At 52.7% G+C, this 18,022-nt stretch overlaps 1 protein-coding gene across 2 annotated transcripts in view; it reads right to left on the bottom strand.

The window, feature by feature from the left end:
• The window catches only part of Pgs1 (phosphatidylglycerophosphate synthase 1), a 38,575-nt gene that overhangs the window by 8,781 nt on the left and 11,772 nt on the right, over positions 1 to 18,022 (bottom strand). For both annotated transcript variants that reach the window (XM_076543835.1, XM_042283190.2), the window contains exons 2-7: positions 17,147 to 17,336; positions 14,483 to 14,560; positions 13,058 to 13,157; positions 12,236 to 12,425; positions 11,486 to 11,664; positions 8,899 to 9,420 (exon numbers count right to left, since the gene is read on the bottom strand). In XM_076543835.1, coding sequence (XP_076399950.1) covers positions 8,899 to 9,420; positions 11,486 to 11,664; positions 12,236 to 12,425; positions 13,058 to 13,157; positions 14,483 to 14,560; positions 17,147 to 17,336 — 1,259 coding nt within the window. The remainder of the gene's footprint in view (positions 1 to 8,898; positions 9,421 to 11,485; positions 11,665 to 12,235; positions 12,426 to 13,057; positions 13,158 to 14,482; positions 14,561 to 17,146; positions 17,337 to 18,022) is intronic.

Here is an 18,022-nt window from a genome sequence, read left to right as displayed (position 1 = left end):
CCTGAGACACTATGACCCTGCGGGGAGGGTCTACTGCTGCCCTCTCCACAGCCTCCTCGAAGACCTTCGGGGCCTTCTGTCCCCGAGTCCCAGCTCCTAGGCAGACCTTCGGGGTCTTCTGTCCCTGAGTCCCAGCTCCTAGGCAGACCTTCGGGGCCTTCTGTCCCTGAGTCCCAGCTCCTAGGCAGACCTTCGGGGCCTTCTGTCCCTGAGTCCCAGCTCCTAGGCAGACCTTCGGGGCCTACTTACTGTCCCCAAGTCCCAGCTCCTAGGCAGACCTTCGGGGCCTTCTGTCCCCAAGTCCCAGCTCCTAGGCAGACCTTCAGGGCCTTCTGTCCCCAAGTCCCAGCTCCTAGGCAGACCTTCGGGGCCTTCTGTCCCCAAGTCCCAGCTCCTAGGCAGACCTTCAGGAATGTCTCTCTAGAGACATTTCTAACTTCCTGTCAGGCCCTAGCTCCTCACTCCCGAGCCTGACCTTCGGTCCTAAGGTCTCCACCCTTCCAGGAACCAGCAAGAAGGACTATAGTCTGGGAAGGAAAAGGTGTCTAGGGCGGGGACTAGGGCAGGGCTATTCCTAGACAAGAGAAATTATGTAGCACTGAGTACCAGAGACAGCTAGGGACAGGAGGCCACTGAGGTCACTACCAGGCCCGGCACTTACCACAAAACATGCACCTAGCATAAACACAGTGACCTGGACTCAGAGCCCAGAGACCCTTTTGGCCTGAGGCCTGAAAATACCCTACCTAGCGCTACAGGCTTGTTCCTGTCCAAATGAAAATGAAGTCTGGTAGGGTGGGGGGCACTCAACTGGTCGAGTGCTGGCCTAGTAGTGTACAGAAGAAGTCCTGTGTTTGATCTCAGCATACAGTGGGAGTCCAGGAGGTAGAGGCAGAAGGATCAGAACATCAAGGTCATCCTGGCTACAATATCACGTTTTTTCTTTTTTCTTTGTAAGATTATCACTATATGTGTGAGAGACACTGTGGGGTGGGAGGAGGTTCGGCACACACACCAACTTAGTGGAGTCTGTTCTCTTTTCACCTCATGTGGTTCTGGGGACAGAACTCACGTCGTCAAGCTTGCATGGCAGCCACCTCTGCCTCCTGAGTCACCTTGCCAGAGCCAACAGATCAAGTTCAGGGCTAGCCTGAGGTACAAAAGACCTTGTCTCAAAAACAAGTTGATAAGCAGCAGGGCATGGTAGCACATATCTGTAACCCCAGCACTCAGAAAGATGATTTCATGTCTGAGACCATTTTGAGCTACAGATTCAAGTTTCAGGCTAGCCAAGGTTAGACCTGTAATCCCAGCCCTTGGAAAATGAGGACAATAGGAACAGATGTTTGAGGTCAGATTCCCTCGGCTACATCAAGAGTTCAAGGCTAGCCTAGGCTGCATATGACAATGCCCCCCCCCCCTCACACACACACCCTTTGTTGAGCCCAAAGAGAGACAAATGAAGCACTGCTGAGAGATACTGCCCATGTTATGGACAGTGGTTGGTCACTGGTGCTGAGTCCCAGGGAAGCCTGGGGTGGAATATTTGTACACTGAGTAAGGATGTGTTCCTGTGATTGGTGTAATAAAAAGCCGAATGGCCAATAACTAGGGAGAAAAGATAGGGTGGGACTTCCGGGCAGAGAAGGAGGAGATAATCAAGGCACATGGGAGACGCCAATGGAACAAATGGGAGATCTGGGACAGAGGAAAGGTAACTGAGCCATGTGATAGAACACAGGTTAACAGAAAGGTTAATTAAGTTATAAGAGCTAGTTAGAAAAAAGGCCTAAGCTAAGGTCAAGCTTTCATAATCAATAATAAGTCTCGCCTGGGAGTGGTGGCATATGCCTTTAATCCCAGTACTGGGGAGGCGGAGGCAGAGGCAGGCAGGTCTCTGTGAGTTCGAGGCCAGCCTGGTCTACAGAGTGAGTTCCAGGACAGCCAGTGCTACACAGAGAACCCCTGTCTCGAAAAACCAAAAAAAAGAAAAAAGAAAATAATAATAATAATAATAATAATCTGTGTCATTATTTGTGAGTTGGTGGCCCAAAGGAAAGCCTGTGAGGCCAGCATGCCAGGAGTCTCCACTTTTAGACTCCAAGTCAAGAGCGTCAACCATTGGCTGGTGCCCTGGGGACCCATCTTCCTCACTTGGTTGGAGCCCAGCTGTGCCCACCGGCTCCCTCCAGATGCAGGGCAGGCTCTGCAGGCAGGAGGAGGAAGCACACTTCCAGCACAGGGCTATAAAGTGGCCATCAAACCCCAATCCCTCACCCCAGAGCTTGACCTTTGTGCCCAACGTCTCCACAATTCCAGGAACCAGCAGCCTGGGGCAGGGCGAGGGCACTCTGCAGCCCTGAGTACCAGTGAGAGCAGGGGACAGGGAGACCTCTGCAGCCAGTCCTGCCTGGAACGGACTCAGTACCAAGTACCCTGCTGTCTCCTGACTCTGAACGCTTCAGAAAGAAGCCACCTTCCTGGGAGTGGCGGCTCACACCTACAATCCTAGTATGAGAGGCTAAGGAAGGATTCTTAGGAATTCAAGGCCAGTCTAGGCTACAGAATAAGACCCAGTTTCAAAAACAAGATGAGGCCACATATCTGTCCTTTTCCAGGCACCCAACAGACGCTCCAGCACGTTCAAACAGGCTCTGGTCACCCTCTGCCCTGGCACAGACTGCGTCCAGCCAGGCAAGTGGAGGCCTGGCGACTTCGCTGTCCCATCTGCCCTGGGCAGGCATGATGTGCCCTACATTCAGGCCTCTGCACAGAGAGGCCTCCCTGAACTAGACCCCCTACCAGCATGGATCCCTTCTGCTTAGGGCTCTTGCTTGCCACAATCTGCACAGGACCATCTGCTAGACATGTGCTTCCTGTGAGACAGAAGTCTCAGGAGAGCAGGAACCACAAACCCAGTGAGCATGCCCAGTGCTTTCCATGATCCATGCAAGGTACACGGATGCCAGATTAATATCAGAGTGGTGACTACCTCCCAACTAAGTAGATTAGATCACATTTAAAAAAAAAAAAAAAAAAAAAAAAAAAAAAAAGCAAGAGTTTGGGCTGAGAAAAGGCTCAGTGGTGAAGAGCACTGGCTGTTCTTCTAGAGGACCTGGGCTTGGATCCCAGCACCCACATAGTGCCTCACAACTGTGATTCCAGTTCTAAAGGATGCAACATGCTCTTCTGATCTCTAGGGGCACAGGGCACATATACATACATGCAGGCAAGACACCCACACATGTAAGATAAAATAAATAAACCTAAAGAAAATCAGGAGCTCTGCATATGCAGGCCGGAGTCTTCTCTGAGAACTTCTCCAGAAAGATGAACTTCCTCCCACAGCCCCAGTGTTCTTCAAGACCCTCCAGAGTCTCAGACCCCTGCAGAAACCAGGAGATAGAAGACATCACAGCCCTGCTCCTCCACAGGGGAGTACCAGTCAATTCTGGTGTCAGAGGGATTGAGAAATTCCCGAGACCTCAGGGCTGGAGTCTACTGCTTGCGATGGCCATGTCCACCACTGCCCCCTTTACTCTTAAGCACATCTGCCGGGTCCAGGTGACAGCCATGCCACATGGAGCCCAGGTAAACAAGGTGAGGCTGCCAGGCTGCCTCATCAGCTCACCTTCGGGTAAGATGCCAACCAGCCTGTCGGGAAGACAATAAAAATAATGGCATCCTGTCAGTCATTAACAGATTCCATCTGCGTAGCCAAAAGTCTCTTAATCCAAAGATCCCTGAGCACACAAAGGGTTTTGTGAATCTAGAACGCTTCGTCCAAGAGAAATCAAGTCAGTATGCTGTCCTTCCTGACCCCCCACAGATGTGCCCCACTGAGCCCATGGCCCTGGCAAACAGATGGGCAAGAGTAGCTTACAGTAGTGAGCAAGGGTGTGATCCCTGCTGACAGGGCTCGGCTCTCAGGACAGAGCAGGGACAAGGCTGACACGTGTCTTGCTCAGGACAAAAAATCAAAATGATGGCCTGAACATCACAGGCTTCACCATGGGGCAGAACTGAGACACAGATGCATCACACTCGCACATGTGAAATGCTAACACTGCCCCTCGGGCGCCATGGTAAGCATGCTGGAACTCAGCGGACTCCACTGGACTAACACCTGGGTCCTAAGCCCACTCCCCACACTCCACCAGGACCCGGTGGACCCAGTGATCCCACAGCACCCGCTCACACAAATCTGTTGAGCATCCGAGAAGCAGTCAGACTCTAGCCCAGCCTAGAACCCTTCCCCTACACCTACAGGCCGAGCCAGAGACTGGCAAACCAGCAGTCACAGCACAGCCAGGAGCCTAGCTGTGCCCACCGCCTGCTCCCGAGGACTCTCTCCAGCCAAGGACAGAGCTGCCCTTCACAGCTAGAGGTACAGCAACAAGCCTGCACACAGACAACTTAGGACGGCCCACCTACGAGTTCACAAGTGTTTTTAGCTTCCTGGTGGTGAGAAAGCAAGATCCATTCAATAGAAACCACACTCCAGCTGGGGCGGGAGGCACTGCAGTCTGAGGATGGCCCTGGTGCATCTGAACTCTACCCCAAGCCTCTCACCTTTACACTGTGAGCAGGAACCCTTCACTCCTGGTGGCAGTACACTACAGCATTCTGTGTGGCTAAGCTAGGACCGCTGTGAGCCAAGACCCCTACATGCAGGTGACAAGGCCGAAGAGTATGCATCAGGGGATCCCAGGCATCCCCTACCTACCCTGACCAGTCACCCACTCTGCTCAGAGGGAGCCCTCACTGGCTGTGGGCTGCTGGTCACTTACACACACTTGCCGTCCCCAGACGACATCGTGCCACCACCGCACTCCACAGGAGCTCCTGTAGAAGGAACTGAGCTCCAGGGAGCACTTCCAAAAACTTCCGCATAGGAACTCAACAGATAAGCCACACTGCAAAAGAAGTCCCCGAGGCAAACACTGACACCGTGGGCCATCCCTGGTTAAGACAGCAGCAAAGCCTGTAAGTGACATGAGCTCTACCAATTGCTTCAGCAGCCAACTGCCATGCAATCGACTCCCCAGCAGGCATTCGAGCAGCAGCGAGTAGTCCAATCCTGCTGGTCTGTCCATCCCGGGCTGGCCTCCATCCCTACCTCTGCCCCCACTGTCAGGGTCACAAGGCTGCACCCAGCTCCCCAGCAAACACTACAGAGCCACCCCAGTCGTCTGAATCGCCGCAAGGAGACACACAGCACAACTGGTGTGGTCGGGTGCCAAGGCAGCTTCCCAAGGAAAGGGACCAAACCATCTTTCCTGCTAAGCCACCTCACAGGGCCACCAGCAAGTTCAAAAGGTCCTCCTGGCACCCTATGCCTGGTCCCTGGGGAAAGCTATGCTGTTAAGTTGTATCTCTTGAGGTGCATGGATCCAGACAGACCTGGAATGCAATGTCCTGGCTTCTCAGGCATTCTTCCTCTGAGGCTTTTTGGGAGCAGGAATAGTTGAGACCAGCCCACGCCTGTCCTGTAGGAGCTTGGGCAAGAGAACCCTGATATCAACTACATAGTAATGCGCAGGAGTTCCAGGAGCCCAAAATAGACACAAACAGGCCCATGTCCTGTATCCAACACAGGCCCTGCAGGACACGGTCCACTGCACCAATTATCAAAAACCAACAACCACCCTGTGGACTCCCTATTCATCCCATACTGATACTGAAGCTGTCTGCAGCTGGGCCAGAAAAGCGCCGTGACGTCCAAAGTTCAAGGTCATCCTCAGTTACATAGCAAGTAGCTCAGGCCACCTAAGCCCCTATTTCAGAACCAAACTGCAAGAACCGTCTCCCCCACCCAGCTGCACCAGCTCACCCTCCTTTCAACAATTCCAGGATCCAGAGATGAGGCCCTCCCTGCCCCCCCCACACCCCCACCCACACACACACTGATGCAGCAGCATTCAGAGATGGCAGGGCCCCACCCACATCGGGACAGGCAAGAGGGAGGGAGAGAGGGAGGGAAGGAGCAGAGGGCACGAGCACAGAGTCCGGGAAAAGGCGAGGCGAGATGCACAGGAAAAGCCAGTTGGGTGTAACTGGGGAGTCACCACACACATGAAAGTTCATCAGTGAGGCTTCAGGGGAACATGGCAACAGAGACCAGAGTCTCCAGCGGTAAGGCTGGGCTAGGGCCCGAGGCACAGTGGACCTGGAGGAGCATGCTGTCTGGCCTGCCTCGCTGTGCAGGGACCTGTAAATTACCATGCTTCTCCAAAGCTCTGGCTTCACCCAGCTGTTCAGTTCTGCCTCTGTGTCCCCATCCAGGGGCCCTGTTGTCCTGCCCAGAAGGAACTGGGCCAACCTGAAAAGACTTTCCACACCCCCTCTGGCCAGCTCTACCTGCCCAGAGACAGGCGAGACCGCAAGCTTCACTCAGCCCACACGTCAAGCTGAGACCAACAACGGGACAGGAGCTTACCACACACACACACGACGCTGCCTGCCTGGGCAGGACTGAGGGCTTCCATGCACAAGCAGGGCCCGCTGGACAGGCCAACCACTTCCCCAGCCTTTGGGGTATTATGTCCTATGTAAGGCTGAGGTGGAGTTCAGATAGGTAGAGTATTTGATGTATACACAAGGCACAGGAACTCATCCCAGCACCACAGAACACAAACAAAATAAAACAAAGAACGGCGAGATGGGTCAGTGGGTAAAGATGCTTGCCACCAAGCCTAAAAGCCTAATTTTGATTGATGGAATTCACTTGATAGAAGGAGAGACCTCATTCCCACAGTTACCTTCTAACCTTTATAAACAGGCCATAGCATGTGCACACTCCACCAACACACACACACACACACACACACACACACACACACACACACACACACACGAGGGTTTTTTTGTTTCTTCTTTTTGTTTTTTGACACAGGGTTTCTCTAGGTAGCCCTATGCTGTGGGATGTCTTCCTGTATGCTGTGAATATAGGCTGTTCCCATTGGTTAGTAAATAAAGCTGTTTTGGCCTATGGCAATAAAGCTTACAGCCAGGAAATCCAAGTAGAGATACAGAGAGAAGGGTGGACTCAGACAAACACCAGTCACCACCCAAGGAGCAACAAGATGCCAGCAGACCAGTAACAAACACCACAGCTACATGGCAACTTATAGATTAATAGAAATGGGTTGTTATAAAAGCTAGCTAACAAGAAGTTTGAGCCATAGCCTATCCAGTCAGTAATTAATATAAGCCTCTATGTGTTTACTTGGGTCTGAGCAGCTGCAGAACCAGGCCAGACACAAGAAAACTTCCGACTATACTCTGTAGACTAGGCTGGCCTCATGCTGTGATTAAAGGTGTGCACAACCACTACATGGCTCAAATAAATGTTTTTAAAAAATAACTAAAAAAGCCGGGCGGTGGTGGCACACGCCTTTAATCCCAGCACTCGGGAGGCAGAGCCAGACGGATCTCTGTGAGTTCAAGGCCAGCCTGGGCTACCAAGTGAATTCCAGGAAAGGCGCAAAGCTACACAGGGAAACCCTGTCTCGAAAAACCAAAAAAAAAAAAAAAAACCTAAAATAACAATACAGATAACTGGATTCAGCTCTAGGACAGCAAGGAACTTCATTATTTCTTAAAATATATCCCTACTAGCCAGGCATGGTAGTGCATGCCTTTAATTCCAATACTCAGGAGGCAGAGGCAGGCAGATCTCTGATTTCCAGGATTGTCTGGTCTACACAGAGAGTTGCAGACCAGCCAAGGGTACATAGTGACCCTATCTCAGATAAGTAACAACAAAAACAAAAAAGTATCCTCACTGAGAACGCTGGATTCAGAGAGCGAAAAAAGTTCCATCTGAGGAGTCAAAGATGGCCTCAAATTTCAAGAGCCCAGATATGTGCTCAGAGGCCAACACAGCAGCCCTCCGGACTACCTGGAGAAGCCACAAGAAGCCAGCACTCCAAGATACTGTCCACACCTCTGGCACCAGACAGAGGACAGGCACTGGGGTAGGGTGACTCTTCAGGCAGTGTCATCCTGAAGCCACCACCCTTAGCAATAGGCCACAAGGCAAACTGTTGTCAGGTACAAGGTTTTCAATGTTTCATCTACCCATCAGAGAGGTACCCCCAAGAACTTGCCTCACCCGGGCTGTTCTCTTTGGATCACAGCAAGTACCCACTGCAGACTATAACCATCTCTACCACAGGGCTACGTTGGATGGTCCAGGGCACTGGCTGGGTGCCCAGCAAAGCTCAGCGATGGACACCTGCCTAACATGGACAAGGCCTGGGCCTCAGCCCCAGAACCACAAAGAAGAGACCAAAGGCTACATGACTTCCCGCCCCGTCAGGACTACACACTGAGCATGTGCTTCCAGCTTCTGAGTGTGGGGAGAGAGCAGGGGCTGGCAAACAGGGACAGAATCCATCACAAGGAGGCACAGACAGGAGACCGGGCTATTCCCAGGACAAAGCAGCAATGTGCATTGAGTCCTCTGTGCAGCGGGCAGGTGTAAGCCCCAAAGGCAGAGAAGAGGGAAGCAAGCCTTCCATGTTTCCTGGTGTTCCTCTCAGCAGACGGAACAGGCGCCTCAACAGGCACCGAAGGACTAAGGACTGAAGTAGGTCAGCCGCAGAAGTGAAAGCCTGGGGTTGGTCCCCAGAACCAGGGGAAAAATGGAATATTCACCGAGTAGTTTCCATTTCTAAAGTTTTGTTCACATAAAGGGGAAGTATTCTGTAAAACTAAATCCCCAAATGGGACAGAATCACCCCTCAGGACAGGGGACAGGCAGGAAGTACCTGCAAGGGCTGCTGTAAAGATAACACAGTGCAGGACTCTCCCCCACATGTATTCACAACCCCAGATCTGTGTGGAACATCCCAAACCCCATGGGGGTGGGGGGGTTGGCCAGCCCCCACCTACCTTTGGCATGAAAGGTCCATCCCCTGCGCCAGTATTCCTGAAGCTGGACCCGATCCTGCTGCCCCAGACTACACACTTCACTGTAGAACTGCCGCTCAATGTGCACATAGGCAGCAGGGATGGCGCCGGCCACGCCCTTGGCCCCAAAGAAGCCATTCACCTCTGGTGAGGCCAGGAGGATCTGATACTCGGCCCGAGTACCTAATACCAGGTCCATGTAGGCCTGGGTCAGGTTGAAGTAGCCAGTGGTGAGGAAGACCTTAGCTCCCCGCTCAGCTTCCGTCAACAGGGTCTCAGTGACTATCTCATCGATCTGAATCTCAAAGGGCTTCATCTGGATCAGTGGGTAAATCCAGGTGTCAGGTGCTGGTCTCCGGTCACCAGCAGCCGCAGCCTCTTCCTGACTCAGCAGAGAGTCACTGTGGAAGGTCTGTGCGTGCAGCATCTGTTGTCGGGTCCTGGCTGAGTGGATCACGTCCATGACCCGTTTGTTAGCTGCTCTGCAGTACGCAGCCCGGTCACCTACAGAAGACATACGAAGAGGAAAAAGAGCAATGGAGAGCCAGGGAGTGGTACACACCTATAGTCCCAGCACCTGGGTGGTAGAGGCAGGAGCATCAGGAGCTATGGTCATCCTCAGCTACATAGTGAGTCCAAGGCCAGCATGAGCTACATTAGACCACTTAAAAACCATCAAGACTCTGCTGGCTCGAGGCACACACCATGTGACAGCTAAGTGCAAATGCACAAGCTTTTACTGGCAGAACACAGACTAAGCTCAAGGAGCAAAGGAGGCAGCAGCCAGCCAGGGCCCTGCCCACAGGACCCATGCAATGAGACGTGGTAGGGCACGACACAGGTAATCCCAGCTACAAAAACTCAAAAACAGGGAAAGGAATGTGGGGTGGCAAACACCAGGTTTGGGTACCTTGAGGACAGAGCTGGGGTTAGGTAGCTCTGGGAAGGCCGCTGAGCTGCACCTCTGTGTGGCTGTCTGGTTCGCACGCTTTGTGCTTCATTAGAAAGATCATTGAAATAAAAGACCTGCGTCCAGGACAGGTGTGGTGGCACCTGACTACAATGCTGGCAAATGGGAGAAAAGGTCAAGGCCAACCTGAGCTACACGAGACCCTGTCTCAAAGGAAAGAAAGAGAGTGAAGATGAGTTAAGAAAAAAGATGTGTTCACATCAAGAACAAAGAAACCACACAGCAAATACACGCAGCACAGAACGCACAGGGCAGGAAAGCACGGCCACCATAAACAGAAGCCCTGAGGGCAGGCTGGGCTCTGCAAAACCACCTTCCCATATGGACAGGACACAATGACACACACTCTTCAGACACACTGCAGGGAAAGACACAACTTCAGGTGCTGTCACTGGACGAGAAGAGGCTGAGAACTGACTGTGCCTGAAGTCTGGGGAGAGCAAACCAACGCTGCAGATCAGGAAGACAAACCAGTCCACAGACAGGCCAGAAGCAGCAGGTCAACATCAGACTCAGGAGACAGAAGTCTTTGGCAAGGCTGGAGAAAAGCAGCACCACGTGGAGCTATGCTGGGTCACCTACAGTCTGCACTGAGAACAGAGGCAGACACTTGGATGCCTCAGGACTAGACTAGAAACAGAAAAGAAACCAACTGTACAGAAATCCATCCTGCCAGAGGGAGCAGCAGCCAGACACTGAGTCAAATGTCCCTGTCCCTGTCCTAAACCTGACACATCTCAGCTGTCCCTAAACACAGCCATTCATTCCCGCTAGCTGTGCCTAGCCTGGCACAGCACACCAGGGCCTGAGCATTTCTTCAAAGCCCAGAGAGTACATGTTTTAGGCTTGAGGACCAAAAGGCAAACCTAGGGATACACAGAGGGAAAGAAATTTTCCACAAAATGTTTAACTGATACCCTTCAATGCACAGTGGTAACAACTAAACAATCCCTGGGGCAGACAGGGCCATCAACAGACCACAGCCTGGCTGGGCAGTCACAGCTCCCTGGCACTGGGCAGAGCTGTCATCAGGAAAACCACATGACATGAGAGCTTTTCTCCTCCAAGGGCCAGGTTTTACCCCTTCCCCAAGTTGTCCCTAAGCCGTGGAGTCTGCTGCACACTCAGCAGCAGCCCTTTAAGGAGAAGCCATAGGCACAGGAATCACAGGAATGCAAGTGCTCAGAAATGCAGCGCAAGGGCTTGCCTGCAGCAGAGCTCAGCTCTCCCATTTCACTTTCCAGGCAGGGGCCACAGAACTCGAGGGGGCTGCTATGATAGGAGATTTGGGGGGGAAGAGGCCCAAATGGGCCTCCCAAGTGGGAGGGTGATCACGAGGCAGGCTGCTTTCTGTAAGATCAAGGCAATCTCCTGGCCCACCCGACCAAGGTAGAGGACCCAACCCAAACTCCCACCTTCCCAGGCTGGCTCTTGCTTACAGGGCATGTGAGCATGTGAAAACCAGTAAATCACATTCTCTGGCTTAGAAACAAGTGCTGCAAGCCCTGACACCCCGTTTCCTGCACCCGGGCAAGGAGCACAAAGACGTTCCTCCACCATCAGTCCACAGGAGTCAGCAGATGCTGCAGGCTGCCCTACCTTTGTAAGGGTGCACCATCCCATCCACGACGTCCACCGTGTCATCCCCCTGCAGCTGAAGGGACACATCCCCCACTGCATCCACCAGCTCTGTGAAGAAGTCTGCAATCTCAGCACAGTCTTGTAAGAACACATAGCGGTCCTGGCGGTTGGTGAAGTAGGAGTCACTCAAGTTTGCACTAGAGAGGGGAAGAATCGGATGAGGACGCAGCCAGGAGGATGTGTGGCCCAGTGACCCAGGCCTCAGGTACGTAGGTGAGCAATGACAATCCCGTGGTGTGATGAAACCAGAGCAACCTTGTGTAGGACACGAGCCAGACAGACACTGGAAGGACAGAGACGGCACCCACCAAAGGAGCCAACCCGGGCGAGAACAGGTGCTGTAGCCCACAGCTGTCAGTGACCTCACAGCCCACAGACCTGGACTTCCATTGTGCTCAGTCTGTGTTTCCTGGGCTCTGTCTGGCAGTTATGTGTCCTCTCCGGTCTGTTCTCCTCACATGAAGTGAGGAGCAGAGTGAGCGCATCACTGACAGCAACAGTGATCCGTGCAGAGGCTCAGCATGGCCGCCAATGCTAACACAACACAAATGGCGGCTGGTCTTCCAATCAACCTTCCACACAGGAGGGGCTACTAAAGAGAGGAGCGCCATCTACAACCTGCACAGCACCCTCTCTAAGGAGTTAGGGGCAGACTGGCCTCGTGCCTTGAACTGGACTCCCAGCTAGAGAACACAACAGAGCGCTCACCCACTCAAGATGATGTTGTTGTCAAAGAGGTACACCTTGATGTGCTGGAGTCCGATGGTCTCGTTGAAGCGCTCGGGGATAAGGAGTCGGAGGAGTCCTCGGAGATTTGGTGTGTGGAAGAGGGAGACACGCACGTGCTCTGGAAACCTCTGCAGGAGAGGGAGCAGCATGGTGCGCGAGTTCTTCCTACCTGTGTGTAAGCGGCAGAGGAAACACCTATAACTTTCCCCACCAGGAAAGACAGATGCCCTGACTGCCAGACAGACCAACTCCCTGGGAGCCTCACTTTACCTGGGGTGGTGTAACAAGCCACATCAAATAGTGCTGCTTCTGACCATACCACACCATGCTCTAGGGCAGGACTGGCCCTCAGCCACACTAGCTCCCCATCGTGGGGAGCCACTCCACTCAGTGACCTGACCTTTCACCCCAGTTCCAGAAGAAAACATACCAGCCTGAGACAGACACGACATTAACTCAAATCTAGTCCATTTCCTACAGCAGTCACTTAGAAACTTTGGCCTGCATCTCAGAGAAGGAAGGAGACTGCCTTCCAAGAAGCAGGTGTCCTGGGAACTTAGCCTCAACCATCAGGGACCCACATACACAGCCTTAAAATAAAGCAAGGCCAAAGGAAGCAGGGAGGAGACCCCAAGTAGCCACGGACTCGGGAAAGCTCCTTTTCTGCCCTGACTGTTCCAAGCTGGGCTACATACAGCTACCTGCTGCAGAGGAGTCGTGACTGGGACCAGCAGGCAGCCCTGTGCAGGTCTGGCAGAGGGCAACTCCTCAAACCAATGAGAGGAAGTGTGGAACACCTACCTCGTGAGCCCCGGGTGAAGTCCAGGAGGATGGAAACCTTGAGGTCGGAAGGAAACTTCGATTGCAGTGATTTCTCCAGAGAACTTTCCAGACAATCCACCTATAAGGAAAGAATCAAAGGGACATGTGTGAGACCAAAGGGCTGTGTCTGCCCCTGAGAAATGAATCCACTCACCACACTATCAGGAAACACGGAACTACTCTACATGAGCTATCAGCCACTGCCAAGCGCCCTCTCCAGCCTGGGCCCCAAGAAGAAGGTTGAATGCAGGGCTGAGGTACACTGTGCTTGACAACCTGGAACTCTCACATCTCCATAAACATTCTCCTCCAGACACAACACTGGTGCCCTACCCAATGGGGGGTACTAGCTGAGTTTCCACTGAATGACGAATAGATCCAAGACGTAACCTGCCTCCTGCCTTCACCTGTGGTTTGGACGTTACCTCCCTCTCCCATGAGAAGAGATGAGCTTCCCAAGTTTGCCGTCGACAATGGGCCTGGAAAATGGAGGGAGGCCTCTGCTCCAAGTCAAGATGTGGGAGTATTCAGGCTGGCCTACATCCCCCTGACTCCACATACCAATGCCTGCACCATGTCCCAACTCTAAACCACCAGTTTCTAACTACAATAAATCCAGAAAGAACATACACCACAGACAACACACCTCCCACCCCACCAAGACAAAAGTGCCCACTGACAGGACAAGTAAGCTGCATTCACAGGCTCCAGCTCAACCCAGACGCTGCCTGCCATGGGCAACTCTAGAGATAGCATCTCTGGACTCATTAGGGAGCGTAGGCTCCTCCCAGCCCTGTCTTCCTTACTGAAAATCACAGCTATGGCACACCAGAAAACCCAGGTAGAACAAGACTGACTAAGCCCTGCCAGCCACTGCCAGCCTTGGTACACCCAGCAGCCAGCCAGCCGGCCCTAACTGCACTTGGGCTCATCTGCCTAGAACACAGTCAGAAAATGTTTTCTGAAAAGGTCCTCGGAGTAAATATTTTAGGTTTTTGAGCCAGAGATGGTCTCTGCCAGGAAGACTCAGCTGTGTGGCTGTCACAAGAAAGGAGGAGTGTGCCATACCCCACTACAGCTGTACTGACAAGTGAATGTCATGCACCCTACATGACTCACATTCTTTGGTTTTCTTCCAATCTCTTAGAAATCAGTTGCCATTCTTCAGGCCACACAAAAGCAGGCCACAGACCTGATATAGCCTCTGGGGTTATGGTCAGGTAGAGCAGCCCAGAGAGCCCTGTAAGGGTTGGGAAGCTGTTGGCCAGCACATGAGTCTCCCATACCATCTTCATGCACTAATCAGACACCTACATGTAGAGGCCAGAAAGGCAGCTGGAGTCAACTGTGACACTGTGAAGCTGGCTCCATCTGCTGCTGGGACCACCTGCCCCTAGGCCTTACCAGTTCCTGCTCCAAGGGTCCTGTCCCCAAGTAGAGGGATGCCATCACAACTCTCCTCTTGGCTATTTTTATCTGTCCCTGGAAGAGGAGAAACAATTCTACATTACAATCATTCATCGTTTTCATATTCTAAGGTGCATGGCTCTACATCCTCACCATTAATACTCCAAGCAGCCCAGCACAGACACAGCAACTCCCCAAAGGAGGACCCACAACTCTAATTCAAATATTCAGTCTGTAAAGCAAGGCAGTCTAATGGGACAACAACATGCAACACAGCCACTAACGGGTGAAGGATATCATGTGTATGTGTATGTGTGTGTGTGTGCGTGTGCGTGCGTGCATGTGCATGCGTGTGTATCATGTATTTATATATGCATATTTGTGTGAGTGCTGGTCACACGTAAGTGTGTAGACATGCATATGGGAAACAGAATCATCTTGGGTTGTTCCACCAAATGTTTTGTTTATATTTGAGACAGGGTGTCACTAGCCTGGAACCTACCAAGCAGGCTGGCTGGCCAGCAAGTCCAAGAAATCCACCCAGCTCTGGACCCCAGCCCTGGGATTAAGAGTGCACACCACCTCACCCAGCCTTTTCCCATAGTGCTAGGTATGGAACTCAAGACCTTCATGACTGTGAGGCAAACACTTTACCAACTGAGCACATTTTCCAAGCCCAGGATGAAGGAATCTGTGCGTCCTGATGAGAACTCACCCCCACAGTGTGCTGCTAAAACAGAATACACACCTCACCAATAAACCCCACAGGCACACAGCTGCACTCATGTGCATGCATGTAATCCAGGTCCAAAGGAGCAGAGACTCCTTCCAATCTCTCTGAGAAGCAGGAGCGGCAGGAAGGGGAGTGTGCATGCAGCTGCACTTGCCATCACCTCAAGTCTAGCTGTCTGTAATCAAGCGTGGGCACACACATGCACGGGCACACATGAAAAGACAACACATTCCAAGTTGTCTCCACAGCCAGTGTCCCCTCCCTAGGCCCTGCTCCAGCCCAGGAGAATAAAGAACCCCATCTCCAAAGCCCTAGGCAACCCCACCCCAGAGATGTTAGCAAGAGCACAAAGCACCAGACTGCACACCTGTCACACCTGTCCTCCCAGCTCTGAGGACGAGACAGGAAGATCAGGAGTTCCTATGAGTTAGGGGCCAGCTGGGGCGACATGAGACTGTCTCCAAAAACTACAAAGCTCAACTCTAGAGGACACAGGAGAGTGGAATTAGAAGGAGGGAGCCACAAGGCACAGCACATGCCTGCGACTTAAGAAGGGATATCACCCAGCTAGTGTTGTCCACTCAGGAAGTTGGGCATATCGACTAGACAGATGCATGAACACACCCCTGGGAAATGCTTAGGCACAAGGAAAAAACAAACAACATCCTCAGGCTGCTACTTCCTTTGTTTTGTTATCTATTACAATCAAGGTTGTAGAGAAAAAAAACAACAGTCAGTCCAGCCCCAACCACCAAAGTGTGTACATGGCTGCTCACTACAGGACCCCAGACAACCCCTGCATAAGGAAGGCAGAGGACCAGAGGGTCAACGTCTGTCACACAGGTCAGGGATGAGAGTCAAGCAGCCTGTAGGCCCCCGTCTGCCCTCCTGTCCAGGACAAGGTACAAAGGCCTTGCCTCTTCTCAACCCACATCCAGGACCCCCGCTGCCTGCTGGACTCTTCAGCTTCCCCGACGTGGGCAGGGCCAAGGCTCCTGACCAGAAGAGTCTGTCAGTCAGGCCGCATCTGGAATAACCTGTTTCTTCAAGTCAGAGGGAGGACAGGAGCACACTGCAGGTTCATCCTCATGAACAATGAGGAAGAGGACAGAGAAGAAGGGGTGAGGCGAGTAAAGGGGCCCCCACTGGCATTGGCCCACACACAGCAATGAACCCAGATCGGCCCCTGCCCGTGGGCACACACACGAAGAATGAGCCAGCCAGAAATGAAGCTAAGTGTGGCTCAGCACGAGCAGAGAGTGAGGGAGAGACGGCAGGCTTCCTGCAGATGAGCACCCACTTTCTCCAGACAAGAACCTGCACCTGTGTCCCCTGCTTTCTCCCAGACCCTGCTGGCCACCAGCCTCAGCAGGTCTCCATTCCAGAGCCATTGTTAATATGAACTCAGAGAGTTCACATAAAGATTAATTAGTGCTGAATTACTTCATTCCAATTAGCAGTCCAACCATGAACTAGACGTGTAATGTGAACCTGAGTACTGCGGAAAGCAAGCCCTGGGTACAAAGTGACACCACAGACCGATTCCCAGTGATCGGGGATGCCGGGACCCCAGGCCAGGGAGTACAAGCCTCCTAATGTGAAGTGCCTTGTCACCAAGCGGCCACTGCGCGTACCCACCAGATCCCACCTCAGATCCCCACGAGGCAAACACAGCTCCCATGATGAAGCTGCCAGGCTGGGAGGGATTCATGCACAGCCCCTCATCTCCAGCAGAGAAGGACTGGGGCTCCAGTCCTCACTGCCTCCAGGCTCCGGTTCTAGCCCTGTCCTCGCTCCTCCCTGCTGGGGGACACTAGCCACCAGAGAGGCACAGATGAAGGGACACTGACAGCAGGAGCCGCAGGCTGTGTCTGCAACAGGCCCCGACCCCCCATCCAAATCCTGCTCTCGGTCCCTCAGCAGCTTACCTTCAAAAGCTCGAAGAACTCCGCCGGGGAAGAGAGCACCCTGACGTGAGAGCTGGAGACTCCGAACTCCGGCACCAGGTTTCTGATCCACTGAAACCGGTGCACACCCTCGGGACACAGGCAGCAAGGTGGGGAGGTGACCTGAGGAACAGTTGGGGACAGCAAGGGAGCCAGTAACAGCCATGGCGACCTGGTTAAAGAGACATGCAGATGAGCTCCTCTGTCAAATCCCTCTGGGGACTGACTGGGCACTGACGGACTCCCGAGTTTTGGCCTCCAGATTTCTTCCATGTAACTGAAGTCCCCTCCCTCCTAGCACCTTGAGGGTCAGTGTTGCACAACCAACGTGACAGTACCTATATACAAACCCACCAAACCCACTCCCAGTAACTCAGGGACTAGCTAAAACAACCACAAGAAAGCTCACAAAAGTTCCTGCCTGGCTCACTCTGCCCCTTTGACAGAAACACACCTCAGAAAACTCGACCTACTGTGTGAGACCTCCCTAGGAGTTAGTTACTTGTCAGGGATGAGGCCCCCAAACAACACAGGCTATTGTTGCTGGTTTGTTTTTTTCCTAAGACTTATTTATTCATGTATATGAGTGCTCTGTCTTCATGCACATCAGGAGAAAGCTGATCCCATCAGAGATGGTTGTGAGCCACCACGTCATTGCTGGGAATTGAACTCAGGACCTCTGGAAGAGCAGTCAGTGCTCTTAACCACTAAGCCACCTCTCCAGCCCTTGTTGCTGTTTAGTTGCCCCCATAACTAGATAGCAAGACCCTACTGCTGAAGACACAGCACACTTTGGCTATAGGACATAGAGAAATTCATCTGGGACTGACCTGAGAACCGCCTCCCTTCCGGGTGGTT

The sequence above is a fragment of the Peromyscus maniculatus genome, chromosome 8, assembly GCF_049852395.1.
Source record: "Peromyscus maniculatus bairdii isolate BWxNUB_F1_BW_parent chromosome 8, HU_Pman_BW_mat_3.1, whole genome shotgun sequence".
Lineage (NCBI taxonomy): Eukaryota > Metazoa > Chordata > Mammalia > Rodentia > Cricetidae > Peromyscus > Peromyscus maniculatus.
The sequence above is the reverse complement of the archived record's forward strand: the minus strand, read 5'-3'. Positions and strand labels throughout refer to the sequence as shown.